We start from the raw sequence: 21234 nt of genomic DNA on the forward strand, positions 1-21234 counted from the left end.
GCATTCAGATAGTAAAAACTTGCAGATATGCAGACAGACAGATTACAGCTCATGCGAAATAAAGGACAGTTCACATCATGTGTCAGTTTTTACTTTATTGAGAAGTTAGCAGATGCGCAGTACCCAAATACATTATAATAGTCTTATTATATAACATACATCGTTCATGCACACAGATTATCTGGCCATAGATTAAAGCTCATCTATGAGTTACAAGTTCGATCCCTCACATGATTATTTATTATGTACATGACTAAAGAGGCGAGAGAGAACTGAGAGCTACTCTAACCAGCAGGACCCCCAGCAGCAGGACGGGGCTGGAGTTCAGGGCCATGGCCGCGTTAGGGTCTCCGTGACTGTGTGAGCGATGGGGCCCGTTACAGTCATCACTGAAGCAGCATTCCAGCTCTCCGCCGCTCATGTGCGACTTGTCACAGAAGGACTTGTAAGAGCAGGACTTCAAAACAGTGTCTGCGGTGGAAAAACACACACACTTTCTCTTAGGGATAGATGAAGTCAAATACATCCTCTCAACACTCCAGAAGGTCATACAATTAAATGTTTTAAATTGAATGACTTAATAGGTAATATCTAATTATTAAATAAAACATTTTACAAAATAAAAAGGCATTGTTATTTATCACTAGTTGTTGTAGCAGATACATATTTAAATTATAAATCGGAACATAGGTTTAGACTGGTGTCTCCCTCTGGTGGCCAACATGTGCGCGTACTCACGTGCGCCCGTGATAGTGGAGCAGGCATCCGCGTTCGCAGGACATTCAGTAGAGCCCTGCCGGTGACACTCCTCCTGGTTATGAGCCACACAGGTGTAACACTTTAACCCTTGACCTTCACACATCGGACAAGACAACACATCTGATCTGAGATTAAAACAAGGAGAGCCCGACTCTTCCAAAATGCATAGTCACTTTTAGTCTCACACAATATCGTGTATTTAACATAGTTTGCCCCGCTGAAAAACACAATAGAAGCCATCAGACAAATTCTGATTCATTTAAAGGTTATAATGGGAATGGTATTGGTTTTATTACTGTTTAAATGGTCTCTGTGGGGGTCTTATAGTGGTTTGGGTTCCGTTGGTGGGATGTTATCTGGTGGATGGGCAACAGCACATCATTGGCTCCAAGGATTATATGGCCCAAAACACACTACTTAAAGACATTTTATAATGGTTTAGAGGTAACGGCTAAATGGTCCATAATGGCATTCGTAATAGAAAACATTTTTATTAAATATAATTGAAAAGTGTTGAAACTCACCAACAAATTAGCTATATTAATGAACAGCTATAGGACGCACATGTGTTTAATAATCTTTTTATAAATACTATTATTTATTTAATTTTAAAACATACAAATAATATGTTCGCTTTACTGCATAATATATTATATTATTTGACTATATATATGTGTTTTTGTAAAAAGTATTTTCATACAGTATATCAACACTATCAAAATGATGAAATAAACCAATAATTAGACAACATACCAAAACAGACATAAAACAAAGGTATGTTCATTATAATAAAATAATGTAAAGTATAATAAAAGTATCCTATATAAGGATCCTGGATCCTATATATAGTTACTCACTTTGTAGCACAGCAGCAAACAGAATAACCACAGCCAGGAGAGTCTTCATGTTGGAGACTGCAGGAGAGAAGCCAAGGGACAATGTGGAGGTCTTATCTAAAACTCTTGAGCACCTCTCTATAATCCCACAGTGTGTGCACTCATCACCCAAGCATTACATCATCTTAACACATGCAACAGATCTGTGGAATAAACACAGATCCACATTCATCAACACAGATCAACATTTTATGAATGATTCTCTTTTGCGTTTTCATTAAATAATGTCATTTATTACGTCGAAATATTGTTATAGTTGAGTTTTGGAAACTGTCCGTCTTCAACACAAGGAAAATCCCTATTAATACCACCGTCACCAGATTTCCCACTTAAAGGATTAGCTATGGAACACCCTGACAATATGTTAAATATTCCTTTAGAGAAACGGCACATACAGAGCGATTGTATACATTTTCTTTTACGTATTAAGCCAAATGTGTACTTTAATTAAAACTATAAAGTATAATGTAATAATGGCAGCGACACATCAAGTTAATCCTTACATTTATTTAGGGAATGCATTATTGCACAAAATATATTAGTCAATGGCATTTCTGTGCAACACTCTGTCTTCCACTTTACAAACAACAATAACACATTAAAAGAACAACCTTATCATCATAAAAATATACACAGTTTCAGTGAGTAATGTCATGAACATCAAAAAGCTCCTTACACAATAACGTGACAATTCTCCATCTTAAATTTCAGGTTTGGCACACGGACAGCGGTTTCATTTGGGAGTTGGATATTCGGAGCAAAAATATTGCGTAAGAAAGCAGGAATTGTGGGTAAAAAATGAAAAGGACACATAGAACACATCACTTTAGCATTAGGCACAGGAAGTTTGGCAAAAGATTGTCAACTTTCATCTTCATTTCAGTCCATTCTGGAGATTTTTTCAGCATCCAAAGATCCCTGACAGGTTCCCTGCAAACGACTATCAGCAAATAGAGTAATATGTGATATTTCATAACAGGGAGTTTAAGGAGTTCTTAGTTTTGACATTTGTGCTGTATTGTATTAATAATAGAATAATTATGACCTCATGACTTGGAAAAGGTAACCAAATGAATTCTTTATATCATATGATAATGGAACCAAAACAGACGAAATCAAGCATGCTCTGCATGTAACTCGCTATTAAACTCTTAAAACAGAAGTTTTGAATATGCCAAAATGTCTTTCTTAAAACTGCATTATGACCCCTAAAAGAACTAAACTATTATTCAGGTTACAGTACTGTTTATAATCAAGGCAAATAATGTAACAAAACGCTGTATCTATAATTAAAAGTTGCAAATAATATGATTTGCTCCCTCTGTAACAAGTAGCAGCACTGCGATCATGTAAACTATAAACAAGACCACTGACCCTCTTTCCCACAGTGAAAACTTGACTTTCTTTACATGGACACCTGACCCAAATACACTGTTACACACCCAGGTGTCAAAACAGCCGAATATTCAATGTACACACATCTGCACAGAAATGACAGCAGTCATCAGAATCAGATATGTGGGTGGTTTGTCTCTCACACCATTAAAATATTTTAAACCCAAAAATGTGGATTATGGCAATATGGAAAAAATGTGCACTTTTGAAACCGTAAAAATATGTTTCGACCGTTTTATTTGATTCCTCAGCACAGATCTTGTTCTTTCTTCCAGTCGCTGAGCCAGACCCATGGAAAAATGACTCAAAAAATGAAGAGAGCAGTCGGTGGTTCACGTGTTGTGCTGGGCCAGAGTGGGTTTGGGGTTTCCCCCAGATGGGGAAAATATAAGTACATCCTCTCAGTCTGTTGTGCCCATCTTGGCTATGAGCTCATCGCAAATCTTGGTGAGTTCTTCAATCTCCTGATTCTAAAAAAAAAGATATTTTATACCTTTGTTTTGGCAAAAGTGAGCCATAATTGCTTATTGTTATAATATGTTATGTTGTGTCAGATGCTATCCAGCAGGTGTGAGATGGTACCTTCTGTTCGAGTGCCCGCTCCAGTGACTCCGCCTTCATCTGCTCTTTTCTCAGGCTGGCGTTCAGTGCCACGCTCTCCGCAGTGGACTTGGCCCGCACCTGAGTGATCTCTTCATTCGCTCTGGAGTTATAACAGAGAATATCACATCAAACTGTGAGAAATGCAATTGTATATTTGACAATAAATGTTTGATGATCTTACTTATCCAGTTTCTCCTCTGCGTGTATTTTGAGCGTCTGATAGCGCTGTTCCTCCTGCCTCACGCGTGTGAGATATTCCTGAGCGCATTTCTTCAGCACTTCTTCATTCTGACAAAAGCAGGAACACCGAACATATTTAAACAATGAAGCACATTTGTTCAAGACAACTGGAAACAGATGTGCTACCTTCTTAAAGCCCTCAAGGACAGTCTTCATGTTTTCGTAGCGTCTGAAGAGGTCGGACAGCGAGCGCTCCACCGAGTTGAGGTCGGCCAGGGCCTGATCTCTCTCAAGGGTTAACTGCTGGACGCTCGCCTGATGTCCAATGTTCTTACGTTGCTCATCTTCCGCTTTTGAAAGACAATAAAAGATTGAAGTATTTGAGAAATACCATACTAATAACCATGAAATGGTTTCATTCAACAACTGGGCAAAACAAACATGGCCACTTACCGATCATCTGAGCTACTGTCTTCTCATACTCGTCCACTATTTTCCTGTGGAGAGATCGGTCAGAATTGTTTATTTATTTCTAGGTCTGTACTCTGAGGGCATTAAAAGAAACGTGGTGCATTCTGGGACGGGTAGATAAGGATGAGGTACCTCATTTCAATGACCTCAAGTTTGCTTTCCTCATATTTCCTTTTCCACTCATTGGCTTCGATCTCTTTGGTGATTATCTAGGGGTACAAAAACAAAACAATGCATGTGTAAAATGTCCTTTTTTGTTTTCATACAAATTAAAAACATTCAATGTAACAGTTTCAAGGTTGTATTTGTTAACATTAGTAAACGCATGAGCTAACATGAACTAACAATGTTGTTTTTCAGCATTTATTCATCTTTGTAAATGTTAGTTAATACAATTATTCATGTTAGTTCATTGAGCATTAACTAATGTTAAAAGCTACAACATTGGATTTTAAAATGTGTGTATCTGGATCTGTTACGAGACACAGGTCACGTGTTTGTTTTATACCTCTTCTCTGATCAGTGTGAGCACTGCTGCCTTGTCCATCTCATTGAGAGGAATTGAATCCGGCCCTGAACTCTTCTTCTCTACAACATGACTGTCAGAAGAACTAACAGGACGACTCTTGCACAGCTCCTCACTCTGTAAAGCACACATGTATTGTATCTATGTTAATCATAATTTAATATGCAATTTAATAATATCATTTCATATCCAGCCATTAGTTTTATAGTTGATTCATTGATTTATGATTCATTGATATAGCTGAACGTCTAACATGCTTAATACTAGCAGCAAAGCCTAAATATGTACATGGAATAACAGAAATACATAAAATAATAATATCACCATCCTTATAGCAGAAATGTGACGTGTATATTTCAATTATATTTACAGATTTTGCAATAAGATTCCTATACTTTGACCTATTTATTAGCTCATGTGATAGTCCTTGTCCTTGGGTAGATTATGGCGTATGGACATCACTAATCCTCCTAATGGGATATAACGATGAATGTCTTACAGACAAAGATATCACACCTCTGTAAGGTGTTGTTGATGGCAATACTGTCTAAGCATCCTATTGTTAATAGATATGATCAATATTATTTGTATTATTATTAACTATAACTATAAAACAGATACTATTTTGATTTTTAATAGATCAATCATAACTTACCGGAGAGGAGAGGTCCTTCTCACCAAACTGTTCTGTTATACCAACTGGCAGATCTGATCAAAAAGAAAGACAGATACTTAGTGACTTTAATAACTATCACTCTTGACTACAAACAAATGCTTTTCTTAAAAAGTGTTTAGTAGTTTGTATGTTACTTTGTACGTGACGATGATGTATATAAAGCCTTAAACAGTAAAAATACAGAATAGTTTTTGTTACAAACAGCCTATAAACAGTGAATATTTGCTATAATTCATAAGGTGGCCAGAAGAGGGCAGCACAAACCACTATAACAGGAATGAGATTTGACTTGGGCCTTCAGAATCTGTTGTAGATGTCACAAATTTGAGTAACTCCACCCTAAAATGACAATTTTGTCATGAATTACTCACCCTCTAGTTGTCCAAAACATGTATACATTTATTGTTTGGTTGAACACAAAGAGAGATATTTTGGAATAATGTTAGCAACCAACAGTTTTGAAGCACCTTTGACTGCCATAGTAGGAACACATTTTCAATTGATATTTTGGTTCTGTTAAACACAAAATAAGATATTTTGAGGAATGTAGGAAAACTATTTATTCACTCTCGTGTCTTTCAAAACCTATATTACTCTTTCGTCTGTGTAACACAAAAGAAGGTATTTCGAGAAATGTTTCAGTAGTTTTGTGTCTATACAATGGAAGTTAATGGGGATCAATGTTGTTTGGTTACCAACATCCTTCAAAATATCTTCTTTGGTATTCTGAAATGACATGAGGATGAATAAATGATATGAAATGAAGTGTTTGTTTTCACAAGGCCTCTGTGTGTGTTCGGGATTAGCGCCAATGGACGGATTCAACTTTTTATTTCATGTTGTCTAAACATGATAACCGTGGGTAATGTGTTAAAAAACCTGCGCTGCCCGTGACGAAGAACGCGGTCCTGCCAAACTGCATCTATCTGGTGGTCTCATTTAAGCCTAATGGGGGCAAGTGGATTGTCTGGAACTGTTTTTGTTTACTGGGCAAATTAAAATGAGATTTGCACCCGTTGTTCTCTGCCAACGGAACAGAGTGCTGTTATTTTCCTTGGTAAGCCTTTCTGAGATTCATAATAGTTCAGTGTGTGCACAATGCCCAGAACTGTCCGTCCTAACAGAACAGTGCTTGTTAAACCTCATTAGTGACAGATTGGCCCGGCCTCTAATGATTATTGATTTATTATCCCAGAATAAACACTGCAGTTATACAAGTAGAGCATTTGAGCTGTAACAAGAACACTACTAATGATAACCTAGTTTGTGAATGAAAATGATTCTTTCGAACTGAGTTGCAACTTGCATTAAAGGTCCAATCTGTAATTTTGTGGTGGATCTATTGACAGAAATGCAATATAATATACATAACTATGTCTTCAGAGGTGTTTAAAGACTTTACATAATGAAGCGTTATGTCTTTATTACCTTAGAATGTGCTATTTCCTACCTGCAAACACCGCGGGTCTCCTTACATGGAATTCACCATGTTGTTTCTACGGTAGCCCTAAACGGACAAACTACTCAGAGCGCGTTTTGTAAATACATTATCCCCTTCGGCAAAGAAGCAAAAACATGAAGACGTAATCCTTTCCTGTAGCTCAGTGGTAGAGCGTAGCATTAACAACGCAAGGTTGTGGGTTCGAGAACAGGGGATTGCAGATACCTATGTATAAATGTATAGGACAATGCTATGTAAGTCGCTTTGGATAAAAGCGTCTGCCAAATGCCTAAATGTAAAATGTAAATGTAGTCCTGTGTCAGCCACCGTAGTGCTTTGAAAGAGAGGGGTGGAGTGAGCCGTTGGTTGCAATTTGCAACCTCACCACTAGATGCTGCTAAATGTCATACACTGGACCTTTAAATATATTTTTAATTGAACTTTAACAAACTTTACAACCAATTTGCCAAAACTTAATTGCTTTATTTAAAGGAGGAGTATCACATTTCTAAAGTTGATGGAGATCTCTTACCCACTGTCTTGCTACATTTGGTTGTTTTGGTGCAGTCTGAGAAGTCCTCCACATCGTCCTTCTGGCCCATGACAGTGGAGGCTAACTTCTCCTCATCGGTGGCATGCTGAACACGGTGGGGCAGCTCAGACGCAGGATCATCCTGAACGTCTTTCTCCTGCGAATCAGAACACAGATGTTAACACATTTACTCTCATAACTGTAATAGACTCCAATGGTTCACCCCTAGAGATTGCTCACTTATGGCATACACTGTATACAGATCAATAAGTGGCAAAGCTGATCACGTTAAAAATACACTAATGTATAGTCTTAAAAATGGTGAGGCTCCTTCTAGAGTCTTAAACACATTGGGATAAAAGAGCACACAGTGAACTGGTTTGGGCCCTGTGACCTGTTACAGTTTACATGCCGCAAACACACATAAATAATGCATACAAGACAGCACCTGAGACCTGGTGTAAAAAGGGCTGATGGCCTGGAGACACTTTAATGATGTATGTATGGATAAGGCATACTGTATTAAAGAGGGTTTGATAATAGAGGGACCATTGGAGAGAGAGAGAGAGAGAGAGAGATGTTTGCTGAGTCACTGCAGTAACAATAAAATCTTCGACAATAAAGCAAATCTAGAGGATCTTTATACAGTATATGAGACTTCAGACTCTGACTTGTACGCAATTGAGACTTGGGATAAACATGGGATCTACACAACAAAATATTCTTTAAAAAAACACTTTTTTTATAACAATGAATACTCCATTACTCTGGACATTAAAGACAAAAAAATATATACTGTATAAGATCAACTGAAAGACTTGACAGTCACATACACAAAACTGCACATAAACACACATGCTCACCAAGTTTGTTGGTCAATATGAAAATCTTACCTGACGGCAGATATCCAGGACTTGTGTCTCGTTCTCATGCTTCTTTACTTTACATGAGTTCCTGCAGAGAGTGTTATTGCAGCATCAGTATACAAAACAAGATACACCGATAAAGAAATATGTTGTCTCCATATGGTATAGAGCACCAGGAATATTGAACAGATATAAGTATAAGAATAATATATTGCAATATAATGTTTTCATTAACTCTCTCTTCCGACAATTTAGTAAATAGACGGTTACGTTGCCCAAACTTAAGTCCCGGTAGACATCAGCAAAGAATCGATAACTGTTGAATAGTTTTAATATAACTCAATACAATTAATAGACAATAAATATGAATTAAAATGAATATAAATTAAATATCAAATCAGTTGTTATATCATAACCAAACACAGACCAGAAGTTAACTTCGGGCCAGCGTGTGCGTCCGATGAAACTCTATTAGCAATATTTAGCTCAACTTGTTTTCTAGATGTACAACACAAACTGATCAAATGTATACTTAAAAAAAACTACAAAGATAAAACTGCCTCATTTGAATGTAAGACCATTTAAAAACAGAGCCTACATACTGTGACATCAATAATGAATAACTGACAGAAAATAACACTGTTTGTTTATTGTTTATAAACTGTCTATTGATCCCTGTTATCAAATCTGGGTGAAATCTGAAAGTCCGAACCGACAGCCCAAAGACTAAATCAATTCTGTCTGCTGGACAGTTGGAATATAATAAATAATTAAATACGGCAAGTTCATGCCCTAGTTTATTTTGACTATTTGTTCAACAGCTTAGATGACAATTTTGTTACAGGGATGCAGGGATGCCGGAAAGGAGGGCAGGAGATACTTACAATAACACACAGAGAAACTGCACTTGATCAGTGGTCCTGAGGACAGTATGACAGAGGTAGAAGGGAAGAGAGGAAGCGGATACAGGGACGAGGAGAATGTGGAGAGGAAGACGCGCCATAAGACATTAGAAGGCAAGAGAGGAGCATGCAGAAAATATGTAGGGGTTAAAGTGCCACACACAAATGGGAGTTAAGTTTGGAGAGGGAATGGGATGGGATTTGGTAATAGCTTAAAAGTACTGTTAACCTCAAAGAAAGAGTACAGTTTACCTCTGTACTGTAAACTAACAGTATGTAACACGTCAACAATGAAGTTAAAAAACTATGGTAACTGGATAAATTGTAGTAAATACTGTAGTATACTTTAATATTTACTATGGTAAGACTCAAAACACTTATGTCTAGGAAAGCTTACTATAGTAATACTAAACAAGTACTACAGGAGTTCTCCAATAAAATGTGCAACGCTTTACGTTTTACTACGAAATTATATGTAATGTATAATAATATAGTCAAGTCAGATTTATTTTTATAGCGCCTTATTTGTATTGTATCAAAGCAGCTGTACCCCAAAAAACGAAAACAAAAGAAAAACACATGTTAGCCAAATCAAAGAATAAATAAAGATACAACCATAAAAAGTAGTGGTATGACTTGCATTGGAAAGCTATCCGCCACATCTCGCGAGACCCGGGCAAAAAGTCTCATGATTTATATTCAGAACAGGATGGATGATGGGATAAACTAAGCCCTGAATACCGCTCCGAAGCGGTATTTAAGATAGTGTGGGTTAAGTGTGTGTTAAGGGCACTGCACTTTGGTGTTTTTTAGGCATGGTACACACTTGCGCTCTTACTTCCTGTCGCGTGCAGACTACAAGGGGGTATTTGGACGAAGCCATTATCTCGCCCGAGTCGTTCAAAGCAGATAAATTTAGGAGAGATACACCGCAAACAGGCAGATGTTAATGTTCAAATAAACGTTAATAAACATTACTTTCGATACTAAAACAATAAAATGGTACGTATAACACACGTGGACGCCAAAATCAAACCAGCGTCGGTGGTTTGAATTGACTAATTATGGTTAAGGTGTTGATGCAACATAATGCCACAAATACATGACAATACACATCAACACACACCACACATTTTGCCCGTCTGATCGACTGCCACTCACGTGATGATCCTGTCTTTGTTGTTCTTTGTAGACTGCCCTACTTTCTTCCTCTGCTCCGGTGTGCCTTCTGGTTTGCAATCGTCTGCTTTCGTCTCAGTCGCAGGTTTAGCCGTGTCATTGCCCCCTAAAGTCTTCAATGGCTTGAAAGGATCAACAGAGTCATCAAAGTTATCAGGGTCAAAATGATACGACCCCTTAGGAAGCGTGGGCAGATTGCTCATTTTATTGCCCCCTCCAAAAGGATTAAAGTTGGGATCATCCCACTGATCTGGATCAAAGTTGTAGGATTTTTTAGGAATAGGAATATCATCAACGTTCTGAGTAGTCGTGCTTTCAGATAGTGGCTGGTTTTGTTCTGTCGATGTCTCAGACGGGGGAGCTGATGTCTCTGAGGCTTTTGGTTTTTGCTTTTTCGGTGCAGTCAGCTTGCTGCTTGTCTTCTTTCTGAGCTTCTTGGGTGAGGGCTTCTTGGCCTCCCCATCATCAAGTCCTAACTCCACTTTAATCGATTGTGCGGATATTTCGTCTGTAAACTCAGATTTGGGAATACTGCCGTTGGCCGGCGGTGAGTTCTGCAATGTAAAACCCCCAGAGGCGAATGGATTGACATTGTCGGTGAACTGATTGGGATCGAAGGTGTAACTTTCCTTTGGAAGTATCGGCGGCTCGTCGTCCACCTCATTGGGATCTACAGTATTAAGAGGGGCCTTCACCTTGAGTGAAGGAGGTCTCGCCTTGAGGGACCTAGTCTGTGGTTTGGGGGAAGCTTCTTTGATGTGACCATTGCAGATGGGCTCCGTGTCATCTGCCTGTCCTGTTTCTGACAGATCGGCCTGGTCTGCCTCAATGACGGGAGAGGAAGGCTGGTTCTTCAATTTTAGGTTCAGGCTGGGGTCCTCACTGGATGGGAACACAACCGGGGCATGTGCATCCTCAGGAAAGCTCTCGACCAGGGTCAGGTTCCGGGTGATGGAGGTCAACTGACTTAAATCATTTTCTGGCAAACGAAAAAGAAGATAGAAGTAAATTGTTGTTCTTAAACCGTGTCCAAACCAGACTAACACAATAGGAAAGATATCTTTACATGTCATTTAGAGGTTTTGTCAACACTGAGGCAATATGAGACAAGCAACAATTCATTCAACGGATATTTTGTTACAAATTTGAATGATGAAGAAAGATTAATCTTGAACGGCTAGCACAACCACCATGACCTATCCTAGCTGTTTAGTGCAATATATCTCACTGCAATATCTTATACTTATTTTTTATGGTTATAAAAATGTTCATTACACAATTGTAATATACAGTACTTACTAGGCACACTTGCAAATAACTAACTGCCTTTGTATATTATTCATATTGTTTATCCTTTAGTATCATATTTGTCTAATATTATATCATAATGTATTCAATTATATTTAACATCTTATATGTTTTTAAGACAATAGAGCTCCTGTAACCAGAACAAATTCCTTATGTGCGAATATTCTGAAAGACACCATCATTCGTGTAAATAACAAATGTTGCTCTTGAGCAAAAGTCTGCTTTCACTACACTACTTCATTATATGAGGTAGGATGATTATAAAGAAAACATTAAGGGTCCAGTGTGAAATCTTTTGGAGGATGTACAGGTTGTGTGCAGTCACTAGGTCTGTATAACGTGCAAGGTGACGTTGGAGGGCACCAAGTGATATTCTCCATATTGTTTATTACAATTAAGGTTTAATAGAAATTAGTTTTTAAGTGGTCGTTGTTTCTTTGTCAATACACACATTGAACACAATAAAAACACCTTTCATGGTTAGATCGATCTGAACAGTCAAAAACGATGCAGAACACAGGTATTTTGAGTTTGTTATGGTGCAACCCTTTAGAGAAAATCACTTCCTGCCCTCCATCAGCACATGTGCACACGACCTATTGACAGAAATGCAATATAATATATATAATTATGTCTTCAGAGGTGTATAAAGACCTTACATAATGAAGAGTTATGTTTTTATTACCTTAGAATGAGTTATTTCTATCTACATACACCGCGGGTCTCCTTACACTGAATTCACCATGTTGTTTCTACAGTAGCCCTAAACGGACAAACTACTCAGAGCGTGTTTGGTAAATAAGTTATCTCCTTCGGCAAATAATCAAAAACGTGACGACATCTTAGTCATCTGTCAGCCACCGTACTGCTTCGAAAGGGGTGGAGTGACCCGTTGGTTGCAATTCACACGCTCACCGCTAGATGTCGCCAAATTTCGTACACTAGATCTTTGAATCACAAAAAAAGACTTCAGCTGGGTTTTCATGAATCGGGTCACATTTACTGAAAGTTCATAAACTTTCGTTGTGTTTACATGTTTCCTTTCACATGTTCCTAGAGCACATATGTTCTATTGTTTAAGCTACGGGGGATATTTGAAGGACAGACTACCTTACGACAGAAAAGGCAGGAAATGCTTCACTCAGGATGCAGTTTAACAATAGTCGTATTTCTCCTGTCTGCAAGATGCATTAAAAACTCAACAGCCCTATGTGACTATCAAGCACAGTCGTGGGTTGGGAGATGCAGGATTTTACATTCGGATGTACTGGAAAGAAGACTTGTCCTTTCTGAGCCACAATAGAGAAAACTCCAAACTATGCATAACCGTTAAGGATCTAATGTGAAATAATGTAAACACTGTTCAAGTAGCCATTTTGAAACACTTCCTATTGACTTGCTGCTCAAGCGCTGACAGTCATCAGTTTAGATGCATTAGCCTGTTGCTAAGCGACAAAAGATACTACATTTATAAATGAGTATGACTTCACACTGACCTCAGTTTGAGACATCTTAGAATAGGGTTGCTTTTTATCTGTTCAAAATATTCACGCTTGAAATATTTATGTAAGATTATGTCCAATGATGAGGAGAGACAATGAGATGTTCTGTGGTAAGAAACAACTAAATGTTCTGAAGATCTTGATCATCACGTGCAAAGCTACATTTAGGATCTATGATCAAGTACAACTTTAAATACAAAACTTCTGCATTTTCAACCGGTCTTTTGAGGAACTAGACTTCAGCATTGTTATTATAATATTCCACCCACAGACCTTCCACAGAGTCCCCTCTCATGTCCATGTCCAATCTCCTTTTCTGCCAAAATCAAACTTTATGACCTTCTCCACACATCCGTTGCCTCATCGTCCTTCACTCTTCACTGAGATGGCAGTCAGCCCTTTCCGTCAAGGACGCCACAAACACTATGATCAGCACTAGTTTGAACGATTCTGTGACTGTTCCTGTCATCACTTACAGAGGTCAAGACTCCTCCTATACACTCATGTACAAGACAAGCTTCGTTCTGCAGTGGCTGAACTTTTGGGCAAAGATGGAATTCACCATTTCTCTTTAACTATCCATCCTTTTTATGTCTGTCTTACATAACGTCAGACAATATAGCACCCCATTGTAGCAGAAGTTAGTATCATCTGAGTTGATAACTTGGGTCAACAAATAAGGCATTGCTGATTTTGCAGTTTACATCTTCTTGGCATTCTTTGAATATCTACATATCAGGTTAGGCTTTACATGTAAAAAACAGTTGCAGTTTGTAATGCATGCCACAGCAATGACTAAAAATCTACTGCGATTGGTTATGCAACCAGCTCTATCGGCCGTGACTTGAGCTTCCTCTTTGTGGTGTAAGTGTGATGGCCTGACAATGTTTATTTCATCGAAACAGAGCAGGCGTTGCTTTGGACAGCGTGAGCTCATCAATTCCAACACAAATGCTTCATCTCCACCCTGTGGGAGACATTTCCGAGTGTTTTGATTATGTAATATAAAAATAATGAAAACACTCATCCTTGGAACGTACCATCACAATATATTGTGGACACAAGGTCTGTTAAAATGACAGCATACATGAGCGAACTGGGTTTGTTTATGTATCATTACATTCAGGGTACGGCAGGATTTATAGTCACCGTGTCAATATTGCAGTTTTTGATAAATTATTCATCCGTGCAGGTCATTACTATTCTATTGTTGTTTATTCTCTACATCTCTTCTGCATGTTGTATTGCTGGGTCCCAATTCGCCTACTTATACTATGCCCTAAACTAAGTACTGTTTTTAATGTAAAAGTAGTATATTCATTTTAGCGTGCCGTATTGCAAAACACTTTGCATGCTCTGGGACATATAAACGCAGATTAGGCCATTGTTGCGTAGACGACACTCTGATCGATAACTGTCATGAACATCAAAATACATCTCTTCTTTGCATTTAAGGAATTATACATGTATTATTTCTTATGTAATGTTTCTTGTATGCTTACATTTATTTATTACGAGAATCGTCTCCTATTTCATTGTATTAATGCAGTGTAGCATCACTAAGTCGCCCTCTCGCAGTGCCTTGTGGGTAATATCAGCCGCTTGAGTGTTCATGGACTTCCAATTTTCACCAGAAACAGTAGACCATCCAATAGGGCTGCCCAATATAGTAACTTAATTATTTAAAAATTTCAAAAAGTTAGGTATAGACCACTTTGGATGACCTAAACAACACTGATCCAAAGTTAGTCAAAACAAAATTCCTGTTTCAGTTTTTTTAATACTACACAAAGGTTGAACAAAACGCATCTAACAGAACATTTTTGACCTTTTAAATTTTTTTTCAATGTATTTAAAAATAATTTAAATAGATTTTAGAAAAATAAATATTGTATGCATATCGAATATTGCATTATTTTGCATGCTACCGCATATCGCATTTTTCTTTAATATCGCACAGCCCTACCATCCGGGGTACTTTAAGAATACTCATTCCAGCATACTATGATTTGGGACATACTAATTCATCTTCGAATACCATTTAAGACGGATAGTATGTGAATTGGGACGCGCCGTGTGTCTCGGTGTGAGGGCGGGAAAACACTGACTCTCCAATGGCCAGGCTTTTGCCAAAAATCGACAATTAATTGTTGAGATCAGGTTCCACCCTACGCTTTTCTCATCCTAGAAGCCGTTTACTTAGATGTGTCATGATTGGAGAGGAAGAAAACACTATCGCAAAATCAGGCACATGTGGACTTTAATGTATGGGGTGAATGGGACGCATGAGGACATCTAAAAAGTGAACCAGACGGCTGCCGTTGGTCCTGTGTGTGTTCAGTTGCGAGACAGCGCAAGGATCATTGTGCCCTCAGCTGGAGACATACTTTTACTGTCTGTGGGAGCAATCCAAACCACGACACGTAGACAAAGTAGCACTGCTACTGTAAGACCAACTCACAATCCATTTCTAAAAATAAAACAATAAAATATTTATTTATGCCACTGAGGAAAAACAATTAAGTTATATTAAGGAGTAAGCATGCAAGTCTCTGCTGTGTTATTGAGAGAAAAGGATAAATCACATGATGTTCTCCGCTGCAGGCCTTTGACCTTGTCTATTGATAAGCGTGCTCAGAAAAGAGCAGATGCTTTTGTTCCACACCAAACCTCTGAATTCCAAGCTGTGTGCTGTTCCCACAATGGGTCAGGGGCCTCTCCTTAGCCAAACCTCTAGTTTCCAACCTCAAAACTGCCTCCATGCCATTAAACACATGTAATAAATACTGCCTCACAGTTTGGAGAAAAAAACGCATCGTCGCTATTAAATCTCTTTGATGCAGAACCTCTTACTTACTTGAGAAATAAGCAGAACTTCATCTAGCGACTGAACCAGAAAAAATAATATCAGCACATGTGTTGTGTGTAAGCTTAATGCTAGAGAGTAGTCCGATTGTAGAGCGTTTATGAGGTTTTAATGGGTGGATAAATTCTTCAAAGGCAGAGGAAGCAGCTGTTTTGAGTTAAAGTGATAGGCTGCACTCCCCTGATTTTGGACATGTGTATGATAGCAGAGAGGAAAATATAAAGAACAAATGAACTGTTCCACAGCAGTTAAGAAACAGGTAGATATTTTTTATCAGTGGTCGTCTGTGTGATGTGCAAAATATATGCAGATATGTCTGAGGTGCCCAAACAAAGTGATACAATGAAATGAATCACAATTTCCCAACACTACTGCCGCTATAATCGACAATCAAAATGAAAAAAATTATTGAAAAGATCAGACACATAAACCCCGCATACTTATATAAACGCATCCTTTAGAGACATACTCTCCTCTTGTTGCTATGGCAACCTTGTACCTTCTGTGAGGAAGAGAGGCTTGTGTAGCGACAGGTGCTCTGTGGCATCTCTGACTGCTTTTTATTTGCCTTTCAGCTGTTTTGAGCTAAACTAGGTGTTTTACCTGTCTCTGTGATTGGTTGATCCGGTGGTGGCGGTTCTTTAAGTAGTTGATGGACGGGAGTCTCAGTCTCAGGCGTCTCAAACTGACCCTCTGAATCCGAACTGATGGGAAGGGAAGAAAAACAGCCGTTGGTAACAGTAAAGTTCTAAAATGTGTACTGCATTGATAAAAAAAGGCATTGCACATGATTTAGGAGTCTAGGTTTCGTTTTGCATCAACTGACATTGAAATTTAATAAAGAATTTCGTTTACATGGCTCAATGTTCACCCTTATGTCATTTTAAACCTGTACGACTTTCTATCTCCTGCAGAACACAAAGAAAACATTGGTCCCCATTGACATCTATTGTATAGACACCAAATCATTTAGACATTTATCGAATGATCTTCTTTTGTTTCACAGAAGAAAGAGTCGTATACAGGTTTTGAATGACATGAGGCTTTATAAATGATGACATCATTTCCAATTTCGGTTGTGTGTCTGTATGTGTCTGTTGTGCTGGTTTGGAGAGCTTTCTAGATGAACACACACACAGCGGAGCATAAAGGCTATGAGCTTGATCTGAAAGGGAAGAATTGTGAATCATGTGTTTGTAAATTCTGTCCCTCTCTTCTTGGAGAACTGCCCAGTCCTGTTGCACTGGCCACCTGCCGTCCCTTGCTACTATTAGAGAAGCAATCGCTACTAGATCAGCAAACAAGGCCACAAAGCTTCCCAAAACACATATTGAATCTCGATTTAAAGAAACATTAAAAACAATTAAACAGCAATAGAATTGTTGGGCTAATTTATTCCTTAAGGAAGAATAAGATATTAAAAAAATGTTGTTCCTCCGACCCAACGACCACTTATTTCTCAACCCCAAACCCGCTACATTAAATCATTGTGTTTCAAAGAATCCCTCCCGGCGCAACTCATACTCCTGGTTTTGACTCAGCTAGCTCCAAAGAAAAGAGCAACACGTTTGGGTGTATTTGCAAGTATCATTCAAAGACAGGATCTTACAAATCTTCTGGGCAATTGTTCAGGTTTGTGTAGTGATTAATTTGCGGTGTCTCTCAGACTTGGAGGACAAGAAAGGAGTCCTTTAGGGAAGGAATGTTAGCAGACAGCTTTCCCACCACACAGGATGTCAACAACATAGCTTAGAGCAAGCAAAGCTCTTTCATATGATACACAAACTATATGTTAAACAAGACCGTTCTAAGACCGTGTCTACAGCGGCATTTTCTTAATGGGTTTGTCGTGACGCACCGCATCCAGTGTGGACAAAATGTGTCGCGTCGTGCTGCATCTGGTGTAGATCTGGGATAAATATATATATATATATTTAAATATATCGAAAAATTCATTATATTTATGGGTAGTTGACAAATAAACCGTACATGTGTCCTAATGTACACATACCAAAAATTAAGGAAAATAATTATGAAGATAAATCTCTCTTATGATATTTTATATTATAAAATAAATAATAAAATAAAATAAATAAAATAAAGTAATATATTATAAACAGTTTGTTTTCACAATTTTTGATATATATATATATATATATATATATATATATATATATATATAAAACATTTATTATAAAAATAACATTAATTACATTTAATAAATAATACATAAATATGTTTATACTGCATCTTGTCATATTAAATTTATTAATTAATATTAAAATAATATTTTATTATATAAATATATATATTTATAAAAATACATTGTTAATAAATACCACAATAATATACATGAGGAGTTGCCTCTATGAAGTTTAATACGTTGTCTAACTTTTACATTTTTAGTTGTGGCCAAACATGTCTTCTCCTTTTCACTCAAGAAAACATTGAAGGTAAATGCAGTGTTATCATCTACAGCAAATAAATGAGCCGTGTCACGGTGGGGGGGTTGGGATAAGAGTGACATTCTGATCTTTATCTGAGCGCAGGGACACATTAGTCTTAACAGCTAAACACTGACCCAAACACACTTCCTGATGAAATCCCCCAATTCACACACAAACAAACCTACACGTTCTTGACAAACACATGTAAAACTAGAGCACCAACAGACATCAACATGCTTGCGATCTTTGACATGCTTTGATCCATGTGGCTGACGGTTAAGCCGTTGCTCTATGCACAGCATACACAACAGTTAACGCCTTCATCTGACTTAAACAGGTGGCGGTGAGGGCATCTATTCAAAGGTTTCCTTCTAGTGCGCATCTTGGATCTGTGAATGTGATCATATGGTGCAAAAAGACATAAAGAGCATCTAAGAACAGATATGAGATATCCCCCACTTCATTTCTCAAAAGCAACCTGAAACCCAAACTTTGCACCCTTCCGAGTCACAGCACATCCCCACTTCAAGGCAGAAGGTTCTAGACTTGCCTGCAGCTATGAGACCATTCGTCCTCCTGATCTCTTCTCAAAGCTTCTTGCGTCTCTTCTGTGAGGTGCTCGTCGTCCATCCCTGAATCCGTCTCTCCGTCGTCCTCCCCACCTCCTCTAACGGCCGACCAGGTCCATTTGGCCCACTGTACGGGTGACAGCCAAGACATCTCGGACCTTTCGCTCAGGAACACCCTCTGACCGAATCCAAACAAGTGAGTCACTCTTCCCTATTTCTCTCCGGCTCTCTCGCAGATGTTTTTCTCGGGGGCAGTGCTTCACGTGGTCTCAAAGCCGAGCTTCATGTTTTCGTTGTAAAAGCCTCAGAGCTTCCTGCTGTGTGCGGAAACCTCTCACGAGTCGAGTTCTCTCTCAGCTTCCTCTATCTGAGCGTGGCAGAGGATAGAAGAGTTCTGCTTCCTTCTCCCTCGGCTCTCAGAGCACAGAATACCAAAGCAGAGATCAGCTGGCTGCCAGAAAACTCCTGCGTGCACCCCTCCCTTTCAGGATTAGCCGAATGAAAAGAAAAATCGGGGGGAGAGGAATCGAGAATGCTGGTTTCTCTGGACTGGCTAACCTGTCAGCCCCCGTGGTGTAGGAATGGTTGCTTCCTTCCCACGCGAAACAGACTCTCTCATATGAAAAGCAGAAGTAGGGAACACAGACTGAGGTTTAGGGAGGGAGGGGGGGCGCCATGGTTTCAGTAGGGAGACTGTGGAATGTGGGTCTGAGCTCCTCCTCTGTCTTTTTTCCATTAACCATCTCTAGCCTTGAGCTCCGGCTCACAACCAGGAAAACCTGTTTTCTCACTCTTGCTTTCTCTCGTTTCTCTCGTGTCTCTCTCTCTCTCTCTCTCTCTCTCTCTCTCTCTCTCTCTCTCTCTCTCTACCTGTTTGGAATGGCTCAGCAAACAGCCTGGGGAACTCACTGTCCCCACGACTTAATATATCTGTACTCAAACCAACATCTTTGTCCAAAAAGATATGTAACAAAAAAGTGGAACAGTAAAGAAATGCAGATTTATTTTTTAAAGAACAGGTTAAGCAAGGATATGATTTTGGAATTTAAAATTCTCTCACAACCTTCAAAAAACTACTTAAAACTCATCTCTTCTGTGAATACTTGACAGACAAATGAAAAAAAAGTAGCCTATACTTACCCTCTCTCTTCTCTCAACAGGTAGTGGTCAAGCTTTTGTTGAAACTAGTAACTTTGTATTAGCACCTATCGTACTATGACATATCACTTATTGCTCCCTGAACTCTTTGTAAGTTGCTTTGGATAAAATTATTAAATGTAATGTAAATGTAATGAAAATGAAAGATGCCAATTTAAGACACAAATAAATGCTTTTGCACACAATTCAGAATCATTCTTATACTCTGTTAAATGAACTAAACTCCAGGAATCGTTGATGAAGACGGCACCAAAGATCTCCATCGTGCACCAGAACCACATCCTCTGATCACTGTCAACAGTCTAAAAATAAAACACTAGCGAGTCTGTGTTGCCGGTCGTTGCCATCACAAAGACAATCCTCACAGCCTGAGCCTCAAATGGACTGAGCTTTCACAAAAGATACTGTGACCTTAAAGGCATAATAAACCAAAAATGTATTTTTTATTTACCCTCTTGTCATTCTAAACCTGTTTGACTTTCTTTCACCAGCAGAACGCAACAGAAGACATTTTGAAGGTAACCAAACAACATTGGCCTCCATTAATCGCTGAGCTTTCCATTAATATATAACAGACTAAATACTGAAAAAATTGCATATTGCTTATTGGTCTTGAAGGCCAAGAGCAGACCCTTGAATTTGATGTGAGCATCTATAGGGAGCCAATGTAACTAAATGAAGAAAGGAGTGATGTGTGCTCTCTTCGGTTATTGAAGACCACTCTTGCCACTGAATTCTGGATCATCTATAGAGGTTTTGTTGGGCAAGTTGGAAGTCCAGACAGTATAGTGCAGTCTGGACAGAACAAGAGCCTGGACTAGGACTTGCGTAGCATGCTCGGATAGGAAAGGTCTAAGTTTCATAATATCGTAGAGAATTAATCTACATGATCCGTGAAATTTTGTCGATCATCGATCACCACTACCATGCTTTTGGCCGTTCTGGAAGGTGTGATGGT

The 21234-nt window shown here is 38.6% G+C and overlaps 2 protein-coding genes across 6 annotated transcripts in view; both read right to left on the reverse strand.

The window, feature by feature from the left end:
- Window positions 1-77: 77 nt before the first annotated feature.
- Window positions 78-1958, reverse strand: LOC306889853 (uncharacterized protein). 3 transcript variants are annotated; one of them, XM_079449193.1, is made up of 4 exons: window positions 1894-1958; window positions 1617-1798; window positions 739-852; window positions 80-471 (listed from the first exon to the last, which is right to left on the reverse strand). In XM_079449193.1, exons 2-4 carry the CDS (start codon window positions 1663-1665, stop codon window positions 254-256), a joined length of 381 nt encoding a protein of 126 aa, XP_079305319.1. In that variant the 5' UTR covers window positions 1666-1798; window positions 1894-1958; the 3' UTR covers window positions 80-253. The 3 variants fall into 3 exon arrangements, with proteins under 3 accessions (XP_079305317.1, XP_079305319.1, XP_079305318.1); XM_079449191.1 differs by having other exon boundaries at window positions 78-471; window positions 739-879; window positions 1617-1909; XM_079449192.1 differs by having other exon boundaries at window positions 1617-1917.
- Window positions 1959-2142: 184 nt separating this feature from the next.
- The window catches only part of tacc1 (transforming, acidic coiled-coil containing protein 1), a 30125-nt gene continuing 11033 nt past the window's right edge, over window positions 2143-21234 (reverse strand). For 2 of the 3 annotated variants that reach the window (XM_079448477.1, XM_079448476.1), the window contains exons 2-13: window positions 16706-16806; window positions 10409-11405; window positions 8373-8433; window positions 7480-7636; window positions 5486-5538; window positions 4813-4947; window positions 4437-4513; window positions 4287-4330; window positions 4020-4183; window positions 3835-3941; window positions 3633-3753; window positions 2143-3520 (exon numbers count right to left, since the gene is read on the reverse strand). In XM_079448477.1, coding sequence (XP_079304603.1) covers window positions 3452-3520; window positions 3633-3753; window positions 3835-3941; window positions 4020-4183; window positions 4287-4330; window positions 4437-4513; window positions 4813-4947; window positions 5486-5538; window positions 7480-7636; window positions 8373-8433; window positions 10409-11405; window positions 16706-16806 — 2086 coding nt within the window. In that variant the 3' untranslated portion in view covers window positions 2143-3451. Of the gene's footprint in view, window positions 3521-3632; window positions 3754-3834; window positions 3942-4019; window positions 4184-4286; window positions 4331-4436; window positions 4514-4812; window positions 4948-5485; window positions 5539-7479; window positions 7637-8372; window positions 8434-10408; window positions 11406-16705; window positions 16807-19099; window positions 19857-21234 lie in introns of those variants that run through there. The other variant, XM_079448475.1, reaches the window with a different exon arrangement.

The sequence above is a fragment of the Barbatula barbatula genome (assembly GCF_947034865.1).
Source record: "Barbatula barbatula genome assembly, chromosome: 24".
In the NCBI taxonomy this organism is placed as follows: Eukaryota; Metazoa; Chordata; class Actinopteri; order Cypriniformes; family Nemacheilidae; genus Barbatula; species Barbatula barbatula.

Bases quoted from the DNA above. Each gene is read 5' to 3' on its own strand.
- LOC306889853 (XM_079449191.1), bottom strand. From the start codon at position 1,665: ATGAAGACTCTCCTGGCTGTGGTTATTCTGTTTGCTGCTGTGCTACAA. The intron at 880-1,616 runs GTGAGTAACTAT...ATCTCAGATCAG, and splicing joins GTTTGCTGCTGTGCTACAAA to ATGTGTTGTCTTGTCCGATG. The intron at 472-738 runs GTGAGTACGCGC...TTTCCACCGCAG, and splicing joins CTCCACTATCACGGGCGCAC to ACACTGTTTTGAAGTCCTGC.